We start from the raw sequence: 11,557 nt of genomic DNA, 5'->3' as shown, positions 1-11,557 counted from the left end.
TATACAGTCATTGGAACAATGCCTTGGTACATTACTCAGCCTCCTGGGGGAGTATTCTACAATTTACTATGCCCACTTCACTATGCCTGGGTGGAGCAAGATAACATGGGTAAAGTGCCTTGCACAAGGACCAGTCGACTTTGACAGCTAGGGCTTTGAAACCCAACCTCAATGTTGAGAGTGAGATCAGTTTCCGAAATTGTTGGTACCATATTCTTCCTTCGTTTATCTGCTTCTACCTTAATATTCATTTTTAGTCTACTAATTACCCTCGCCGCACGAAGTTGGGAAGAGGGTATTGCAATGAGCTCCGCTGTTTGTCTGTCTCTTTGGGAGCATAACTCAAAAACATTGACAATTATCTCGGTCCTCCTTGATTTTGGTGCTCATCAGAAGTAGGATGTAGATTTTAGAACGTTACTTATTTAAATAGTTTTGTCGCAACTGACAGACTCTCGCAACTCGAGCGGATCATTCAACTGAGTCATTTGGCTAGGCCAGGCTGACTCGAGCGGATTGACTGCGGACTGACTCAAGCGTACCGACCATGTGTCAAATTCTGGCCAGCAGCCTGGAGGCAGCCCGGAAGACATGCAAGTCCGACTGATGGGCTTGCTATTTGAGGCCTATGCTAGGCCTCATTTGGCTGATGGATTGGAGAAGTAAGATGCAGATTTGATGTTTTTTAACTGCTGTCCCAATTTTTTTTTAATGTTATAAATAATGAAATGTGAAAAAAAAAAAATTTTTATAAGATGCACAAATAATAAATAATCTGAGATTACAAACCCTCACCCTGCTGTCGCGCCATATCTTTGTATCCGCTGGTGGTTGTTGTATTGTAGCGGTATAATATTACTAGCTATAGATATCAGGTGAAATGTAGCCAAGCGGTAAAAATGCACATTTTGTGTGTAAAGATAATCAAAAGTATGGGATTCAAATCTCACTCTTGTTTGTTTTTTTTGTTTGTTTTTTTTGTGTTTTTTTTTTTATTATTTTGGTTTTTTTTGTTATTTGTGCATATATATTAAACATTCAACAACAAAAAAGATAAGGTGCACAAATAATAATAAAAAGGTAATAATAATAATTAACAAAAAAAGAGTGAGAATTGAACCCCATGTTTGATTATGTTATTATTGTCATTATTATTGTTATTGTTATTTTTTAAAGTTAAATACAGATACTGGAGCATTCCAAAAATATTATTATTATCTCTGTGTAAGTTTGTTTGTGTGTGTAACATTATCGCGTTTTGCGTGATTTTTATGTGCGGCATATCTCAAAACAAGCATGAGTGAGATTTGCGGATACAAAGATATTGTGCGACAGCAGGGCGAGGGATTGTAATCTCTGATTATCTTGTTTTCATTTGTTTTCTTTGTTTTCATTTGTTTTCTTCACTATTCTTAAATTTTCTATCATCCTTTCTGTTTTTTCCATCTTACCATTTGCCATCTTTATTCCTATCTATATTTTTTTTTATTTCCTCCCTACTTTTCCCATTTATCCTGTTCTTTCTCTTTTCATTTCCTTTTACCATTTTTAATTGCTGTCTAATCTCTTTCCATATGCCCTTTCTCATTCTATGCTACTTTTCATTCTCCTCCATATCTCTTACCTTTTTCCTGAATTACTTTCTTTTCCCTATTCCATCTCTGTTCTCCCTTTCCTTTCCCTATTTCATCCCTATCCCAAAAGTAGGTATTTTCCACTGTCATACATGAACTTTATAAACCCTAATTGTTTACATATAATAAGGAAAAAATGATTAAATTTTGGTCTCAAAGCAGGAAGCTCTTCCAAGAAGTGAAATTCATTTCCAGGGTTTGTGGTTTTTCTATTTTTTGACTATTCATAAAATCAAAAACCATTGAGCAAGCTTGAACAGCACTTCACATAGTTAAATCATTGTACATTATTAATAATAAACATACGCTATACAGGTTATAGGCATTTATAATGCGCCTCTTCTTTTGAGGTTGTAAAGTGCAGTTCTTTTCCCTGGTCATTGGGTCCACATGCTTTAAGTGTTGCTACTGGTAATCAGCGCAGGAGCAGGCAACCCCTCCAGGTACTCATTTTTACTCTTGGTTGGAGAGAAGCAACGCAGATTGCAAGGACACAAGCGAAATGCACAGTGAGGGATTGAAACCCTAACCTCAAGGTTGGGAAACCAAACTGTTTCCACACACTGTAGTGCATATTCCTGTGTACAGCGATGATTGTGTTGAAAAAATATCTGTGTGGCTTTAATAAGGGCCTGTTTCTACTGGAAAGAAAAAATCGATAAAAAATTGCTTTTTCAAAAAATCAGTAGAAACGGGACCAATTCAGAAAAAAATGCGATTAAAAAAAATTGATTAAAAACACTCAATGGTTAACGTGTTTGAACGGCAAATAACTGGTTTTGGACGTGCACTTTTTAGCAGCAACACAAAAAGTGATTATCAGGTGAAATGTGACCTGGAGGGTGAACCATGATTGTATCAAAATTTCAAAAACTTGCAAAATGGTTAGTCCTCTTGTTCATATGTCTAAGTCCTACAAGCTAAAACGTTAACAAACATGTGGAGCGATGAAATTACTGGATGTGCACAGCCGAAAGCATTCACCTTCTCGCCGAACACCGTGTTGTCCTCGTCATCATGACCGAAATTCACGTGAAACAAGACAATGTACTTGAAGTACTGTATATTGTCTTGTTGGTGAGAAAGAAACTACTCGGTTTGAAAAACATGTTGCATAAACAAAGAGGGGACGTATCCGCTGCGAAAACTGATTTTCGTAGAAGCCAAAATGCAGTTGCAACGCAGGCAGGCTGTCTGGCACTCATTAAAAATGCGATTAAAAAAAATGTATTATTTTGTGTTTATCAGTAGAAATACGCCCTTAAATTCCCGAATAAAGTTTAACTTCAGATGAATCAAAAGAACTAAAGAAATTCAATTGTTATTGTGATGTGATGTAGCACAATTTGCAGTTTGTAAGCAAGTTTATGGTCAGAGATGCTGTATGTTTTTAAATAACGCACAACTCATCGTAGCATATGAAATGCTGAATTGTATCTTCCTTAATTCATCCATTCGTGTACACGATAATGCATTAATCAATGATGTACAAGCAAATTGAGTGTATAACAACCTTAGAAAATCCATTTTTTGAGAACCTAGACTTCACGCAACACATTTACAAATAATTACAAATGTATAAAAAAAAATTTCACACACGTGTAACACATTTGCACACTTTTACGGGTTATTCCCAATGCATGCAACACATCACACACCAGATAGTCTCGGTTGTATGTGGTTGGCCTGTTTGATATTAGACTTGTATTCTTTAATTTACATTTGATATTTTAACATGGAATAGATTTTCTCATAAATTCCTAATGTATTCATATACCATAATATCATGTTACCGAATTAATTTATTTTGTTCACATTTGTATCTTGATTACATAGGTCTGTGTGCATGTTACATGTGTGTGTTTTGCAGTCTCTACTGTTGATTAAAACACATTCCGTTGTTCTCCTGCAAGCCCGTAGGCAGGATTTTTAGGGGTGGGGGAGGTTCTAATTTTTCACAAAAGGGCACTTTGAGTTCTTACCCACCAGCCTCACCATGGCTGGGGTAAATTTTAAAGATATAGCACCTCAGATGTCCGGAAATAAAAATGCCAAATTTCAAATATTTGAAGTTAATTTCAACAGCTTCCATGCAAGTGGTACTTTTAAATAATAATTTAAAAAGGCATTTCTGGAAAGGGGGATTCTTTCAAACCACTCGCTTGTTCTGGTATAAATCCACCCCCATGAACACAAAATTAGTCAGATTTTGGATGGGGAACCATCTTTTCGATCAAAAGGCAAGTTTCAACACTGGATGCCCAACGGAAAGACAATTTTAACATTTTTTTTTTTCTGAAAGTTCTTGTAACAGTCAACTACTACTCATCATTTAGCTTCGGATATTATTCCCTAGTGTACAACAAAAGAGAAAACTTCACTGAAGTTCAAGGATCTCTTTGTTGGGTTTTTCCTATTCTTCTTTATCATCATGTTGTAATTGATCATTGACCTGCCCCCTGACATTTCTTTATCATCTACGTTGTTACACACGTTTTGCCCGTAGGATAGCGCAATCATTACCAACGAGATTTACAAACATCAACATGCTATTAAAATGCTGTCACTCTGGGCAACTTTTTTTCAAAGATTTGTTTTAACTATAAAAAAAGTGAGACAAGACGAATGATGGAAAGATTTTTATTATCTAGAAGTCTTGAAATGGTTGATGTTGGGGCTTGATGATTAAGTGAGGTGGGGGGGTGATATAAGGTGTGTGAGTGTAATTTTTTTTTCGCTTCAAAAATTTTCAGTGGGAGGGGCAACATGGGGTGCAAGTTTTTTGGGGAAAATGCATCCCTTGAGCACCCCTGTAGATATGCTACTGTCCCCTGGATCTAAAGCATTATTATATAATGAATTTAATTATCATTTGGATGGTATTTGATGCAAGAGAAGGGTTGGTTTTTTTTTTCTGAGAGGGTTCGGTCGAAGATAGAAACTTGCCTTACCCTGACTTCATTCACACAAATTGGAATTTTTCTTGATCGACGTTCAGAACAGTCAACGTAAGAATACAATACTCTACAGTAACGTGAGCTAGGAATTTACAGAGAGGTATTATCATACTGGACTTAACCTAGCTTAGGCTAGGATAATAGTTAGTACAGTAGTACGTTAGTTTGTTCTGATAAAATGTATTAAACAACATCTTACTACCTCTTAAATGTAAAAAGTATGAACGAATATAGAATGTGAACCCGCAGGCTATAGATGAAATTTTATCGCTGAAGAAAAAGGTTGGTTGACGTACGAACACAGGAATAATGTTTCTCTTGTTGTGTGTTTTGTGAATACACAGTTAACTTTGCACTAAGCCTATTATCCTACAATGCTATTGTAATAATCGTTAATCGTTAGAAGCTATCAGCTGGCCATTGCTACCAGAGCAGGCTAATCATCATTCTCCCCTGGGTTTTGTTATTGCAATGGAAGGAAAAGCTCTTTAAGCTAAGAGGGAAAAAAAAAGATTTCACATGGAATATATACACAATGTCTCCTTCATTATGAGGTTGATAAACTCTGCGGACTATGTAATAACAGAACTTAATATGCACATTCAAATGAAGTATCCTTAAATCGCATATTTTTTTACGAATAGTTTTGCATATTGGTTTACGAACGAACCATAGTTTGCATTTGGTAGGAAGAAGGCCCATGAGTATTACTAGGAGACTCTATCTTGGAAAGTACAGTCGGCTCACATATAGGGTTCATTTACAGTAGATAATGAAAATGTTAATATTTTTAGTACCAATTTTTTAAAATGCGGTAACTTCAGTTATGACGAAGCAACGTCATCTACTGAATGTCGTTGGCAATCTGAACAATCCATTGAGCATGTGCCCTAATGTCAAATTAACATTGTAGTGGAATTTATTGTTTTTCATTTATTTTTTTTATTTTTTAAATTTTTAAAAAAAAATTATTTAGGACTACAGTAGGTGGATAAATTCTTCATGCCATTTATTTTACCTTCAATCTGTTTAATAGATTATGAACATTATCTAATTTTGTGATAAGTATAGTTAACCACAGGTTGAGAAAATTATATTACCAGTCAACATTCAAAAAGAGAGGGTGAGCAAACCTGACCCCTAGTTTCCTGTGTCAAGATATGTGGGTCATTCTAGGATAGCTACTTCATTCTCATGAAAATTCATGAGCTTCTAGATAAATATTGATAAGCACCTTTTTCTAATTAAGCTACTCAATTTCTTCAAATTAATTTCAAACATAAAGCAAGGGCACTTGCAGTCTTTATATTGTGGTTTTAAATTTAAACAGAAAGATAAACAAATGAGGTACTATTGAGATGTCCATCACAATTTTGACATCGTTAGTTTAGATAATTTAAGTAGAAGATTTTAGTTTCCTAGTTGAGTTAATTTTTATCCAATGTACTGCTTGTGTTTATTTTTACTTCACTAATTTAATTTTATTGATGAATCTAAACCCACGAGATTAGTGCAAATGGATTGAAGGAGTATTTCCAGAATAGAGTTTTGATTTGATTTGAGGGAATCTTTTCTAGAAGCATTAAATTTGTAATTTATTGGTCTTTTCTTCTTGTATTAGTTCGTTCTTCACATGTAGTAAAAACGCATATAAAAAAAAGCTCACTAATTTTTATTGTACATTATTAGTTTAATTCATAGGATGTTCTTTGATTCCCTCGAGTTTTAAGCATATTCTAATCCTGTACAATGTTTAAAAACTTCTGTTGCGGAAAGCCTTGTAGATTATTGGTTAAGCGCATTCCACCCCTTCTTTATTGAGGAAAGCCTAGCTTATTGGTTAAGCGCCCCCAACCGCCCATCCCATTGTCCATCAGTATAATTACAATCAAAATGTGTGTGCGTGATGAAGACTTATTGATCTCAACCAGGTTTATAGAAAAATATGTCAATTTTACTGCAGTAGAATATTAATGGAATGTGTTGAGAATGATGCCACTCCATTAGTTTTGTTTTAGTGGGTGTTTGTTCAAGGAAAAAAGAAACACCCAAATTGTTTATTCCAAATTTGGCTATGGTGGGGGAGTTTCTTCAAGGCAGGGCGTTTATTCAAATAAATAAATCAATCATTGTTTTTTCATAGTTGTTATTACAAAAATCATTTTCAGGTATTGAGCTGGTATTGCATTTTCAAGTTTTGCTACTAAAAGTCAAGTAACGTTGCCATAAACTGCAATGAGATGTGAGTTGGCAACATCAGTTCAACTGTATTGCAACAAACAACTGTTTACTGTTTGATTTATGACCTAATGGGGGGTCTTCATCAACTAACAGCCATTCCTTGCTTTTATTGTTACATATTTTCAAGTTGAAATGACAAATTTAAAATATGGAGAACGCAACTTATTTATTTTCTTTTATTTTATCATGACATCTTTTGTTAATAGGTCAAATTTCAATATTATTGAATTTGCATTTTGTTCTATATAGATGTTACTGATTGATTGATAATATTTAATCCGTGATGAATCTGTTGTTTATCAGTGCCCTAATGATATGAAACATGTCATGTTGGTAATATGTATTCCTGATTTAGCATCACAATATAGAGTAGGTCTATAAAGTATATTTGATAAGGGCACAGCACTTGTTCGAGAGCATTGTTTTGTGGGGTTTTTTTTCATCAATTACGGTACCCATTGCTTTTCCAAGGAAAGTTAAAGGAATTAAGTGGGATAAAAAAATAATTTTGGAGAGGATGGGAGATGGGAGAGGATTTGTGTAATTTGTCCATATATGGGTAGGATGATGTCATATCCTACCTGTTATATGCATTGGAGTATTAGTAGAAGGGGCTCCTTGCGCTTTCTAGTCCCTTATAAACTGGAGTACTGGAGGTTTTTTCCTAAAAGCACACCCACTGGTCAAGGATTTGTATTAGTACTACAGTATACTGCTGGATAGTGGTAACAGGAGCTTTCCCCCTCCCCACCCTAAGAACTCACAGCATCACGCCACTGACCTTAAGAGATTTTGGCACTACGCCTTCTGTTCGAAAACAGACAGCCAGTTTTAAATAGGTAGATAATATACCACCTTTCTATGGGCTGTAAAGTACTATATTCCTCAGTCACTTGATATAGAATTGATCATACCTTCTACCAGGTACTGTTTTCAGTTTTTCAGCTTTTGTTCCGTTCCAAGTTATTGCTTTATTAAATAATAAATTTTGCTTGTTATTTTATCCCCTGTGCCAAACAGAATCAGTAAAGAAAGCCAGTACTTTCAACATATACAGTCTTCTTTGCGTTAATAAATCAATATTTGATATCCTTAGTTTGTATATTTAGGTATGTTATTAGCTTTCAATTTAGAATGAGCAAATATTTTTCTTGCCAATTAACAGACGCATATATTACGGTTTCTATTCTGCAGACACTTAAATTGGCTCATAATAAATTTAAGGATTTTGTAGTAAAATGTATAAAAATCAGCGAATCATTTTTTGTCTGTGTTTCATTAAAAGTTATGAAATTATTTTATATAATTTATATTTTTTATTTATTTATTTTTTCTTAAGCCCTGTCCACACTATCAAATTTTATTTGACAAAAGCATGTGACATGCCTAAATATGGTCATGATGACCTCATACCATGACCATATATAGGCATATCATGACTATATATGGGCATATAATATTTTTTTGTTCAAATTTATCATCTAGACCCCCTTCATATGTACCGGTATCTTTAAAATATATTTTAAATACAGTGGCCATTCAAAACGCACATATAACCGATCATATATTAATTAAAATTTATCACCTTTCAATCTTTGTTGAGGCAAAAGAATGTTGTATATTGATCTTTCGAACAAAGCAAAAAGTTACTTTAAAATAATTTCATTATTATCGTTCCAAAATTCTATAAATTCTATAATAAGTAAGATAATTTTTCCACAAAATATATCATATTGAAATTACTTGACAGACAGCAGACCTTGAAACATGGACACATTCATTATTCTAAAATATTTTATGAATACAGGTGGGCTTTGATATATTTTAGCACCTGGGGAAAAACACAGAATAATGTTTATTCATATTTGTCCCCAGCTGTTTGACGCAATAATAGTGAAGGACATATGCTTTATTGCAGTTAGCCCCAACATTGTAATAACATTGCGACTTCCAGGGTTTCAAACCATGCGCCATAGTCTCTTGACAATTATTGATATTGTGAACATCGGGGCAACAAACAGTCGTTATATAGATTGGAAAATAAAGAAGATTTATAATTTTCTTTTTTTTCAATGGCTAATAAAAATTCTAGGATAACTTATGACTACCCGAGATTTATGTGTAAAATTTTTGCTTCTATTATCATTTGCCTTTGTTTCGTTTGGTTTTTTTTTTTTTATTTAACAATATATTTAACAGTTATGAGAGCTGTTATTTTCTTTTTTAATAGATACCATTGCAGTCAAATCATTTATGTTCTGTTTTCTATTATTTCTGATTGATTCTTATTTTCTTCTTGACACAACATTCCTGTGGATTTTAGTTTATCTTTGCAACCTTTTTTTCAGTTTTGTTATTTAGGTCTTTATCTTTCTTTGTGTTCCCATTAGTTTGGAAAAATGAGTACTTGCCATCAATCATTAGGTGTCATGTAAATGGATAACATTTTGTTGTTATAATTGTTTTTATTTTTATTAATGTTTTGTAATATTATTATTTTCGTAGGTGTATAGTGGTATCTTGTTCAATGAACATAATACCAACAATTTCATATCTTTAATTTCGACCATAGACAAGTTTTCATAAGACTTAATTTCTAATTACCTAGTAAATTTATTTTAAAAACTGTTTCATTTTAACCATACATTAAATTAAACTAATGTATAAAGACCTTGACTCTTGTTATATTGGAATAACCACAATGTTTTGAACATAAAATTGAAATAATATGTACTGCTAAATAATTCTAGTATTTGTTTTATTACAGCATCACGACTCGGACGGCGGTCTAAACGCATGATTGAGAAAATGCACGAAACAATCGCCAAGCAACGCAACCTTGGAGACAACACAACAATGAAACCAGCTGGTTTTTATGGCAACCGGTTATTCAGCCAGGGTAGCTACCCGATGCCACCCAGCAGCGCAGGGCTTATGCAGCCTCCCGGAAGTACATTACTACCGCCGTCTATCTCGCACATGTCGCTTTATAAAACCATGCCGATGAACAGTATGATGGCGCACAAAATGGCGTTTGGCCATAATATAGGCATGATTATCAAACGAGAACTTGATATGAGTCCAAATGATTGTCAGTACCCGAGTGAAAATTCCGAAATGGATCCTGATTTAGTTTCTTTGAGCCAACTAGCTTCAACAGCAGTTAGTAGTTGCAGTAGAGTCTCCAGTTCAATACCAACCCGACCACATATGTCGCAACTCTCTCCAGATATGATGCCAATGCCGGAGAAGCATCCTAATATGGGTACAAATTCACTGCGAAAATCTTCAGACATCCATGGATCGTCGCATGAGGATCTGTATACAATGAGTCCGGGACCAGCACCGCAGGTTCATTCACCTGCTCCAATATCGTGTGGAAGTAGTCCGGGAGAGATTCCGGTCAATAAAATCACCAAGATCTTACAATCTGGCCAACCAGTGATCCTGATTCCATGCGATACGCCAAGTCCAGGTGATCAAGAAAATAAAGATATGTCAAGTATTCACCATTCTTCTCAGGTGATGATGGTTCCAGGACATACATCAAAAGGCATTAGATTACCACGTGATGTTCCTCACGAAGAGAGATCTTCCCATGGAAAGAGCCCATCAAATGATGTTTTCCAGTTCCCCTCTGATGCTCAACCAGGCAATTATATTCCGAAAGGACACACAAAAGTCAGTCCCCGTAAACAAGAACCAATGGACATTTCACCCCTTTATGATGATAACAAAGCACCATACTTCCCACCTTACCATACTAACAATTTGAACCATCAAATGAAACCGCAGGATTTATCGCGTGGTCCTCCGTCCTACGATTCCACAGGGTCCGACGGTAAGTCAGACTCCCGATCAATCTCATCTAGCTCGGAGGGAAGTCCTAAATTAGATTTCTCTCCTTCTATGATCATTTCCAAATGTCCATCGGGCTTAATGGAATTTGTTGAAATGGGCCCCGAGATGGCAATGCATATAAAACGAAGAGAAGAGCCAACCTGTTTACCGGCAAACTTTGACCTTGATGCCCAAATTTCACCGGAGGAGGAGGAGAAGTATGCAGATATTGTTCAAAAGGTTTACAAGGCCTACCACGACAGCTGCTTCTACACTTTCAGACGCATCCAGTTTTTACGGAAAAGGTATTACCCATTTCTAGGAGAAGATGAGAATCTACGAGAAAGAGTGAGTAGAGATTGTTCTTTGTTTCATTCATTGACATTCTAATCCACATAATCTTTGCCAAAATTAAGGCTATGAGGTCATTCATCTTCATCATTCAAGGCTATTAGGTTATCATTATTTTGTTGGTGGTGAATTCATTTGTACATAAAATTAAATCATAAATTAAACGCTATGATAGTACATGATTAGTGACAGTGCCAGCGGGGGCATTGGCTTAACCCCCCAAACATCGGACAAGTCAGACTTTCCCCCCCCCCAACCACTGCACTGACTGAGCTCCTTGGGCAGTTGGACCAAAAAAAAAATGTACACCAAGCCAAAACATGCCTTTCACAGTCGTAGAGTGCTACAGTATTTCCGGCCATCCAGAGGTCCTTATTTAAAAAAAATATCCAATTTCATGGGGGTACCCTCTCCCAAACTCTCCCCTTCTTCATTTATACAAGCCGAAGCCACCTGTCGGACAGCCTGTCTCTTATACACATCTAGATGTGTATAAGAGACAGACAGTATACTGTTGGATAGTGGTAACAGGAG

At 35.4% G+C, this 11,557-nt stretch overlaps 1 protein-coding gene across 1 annotated transcript in view; it reads left to right on the top strand.

Moving 5' to 3' along the window:
- The window catches only part of LOC117125490 (nuclear receptor subfamily 1 group D member 1-like), an 86,962-nt gene that overhangs the window by 63,522 nt on the left and 11,883 nt on the right, over window positions 1–11,557 (top strand). The window contains exon 4 of the mRNA XM_033271987.1: window positions 9,600–11,020. Within this exon, the coding sequence (XP_033127878.1) occupies window positions 9,600–11,020 (1,421 nt within the window). The remainder of the gene's footprint in view (window positions 1–9,599; window positions 11,021–11,557) is intronic.

Source organism: Anneissia japonica, unplaced genomic scaffold, assembly GCF_011630105.1.
Source record: "Anneissia japonica isolate Jap-2015-1 unplaced genomic scaffold, ASM1163010v1 scaffold7731_len1735946_cov199, whole genome shotgun sequence".
NCBI classification, from domain to species: domain Eukaryota; kingdom Metazoa; phylum Echinodermata; class Crinoidea; order Comatulida; family Comatulidae; genus Anneissia; species Anneissia japonica.
Note: the sequence above shows the minus strand (reverse complement) of the source record. Positions and strands in the feature narration are given on the sequence as shown.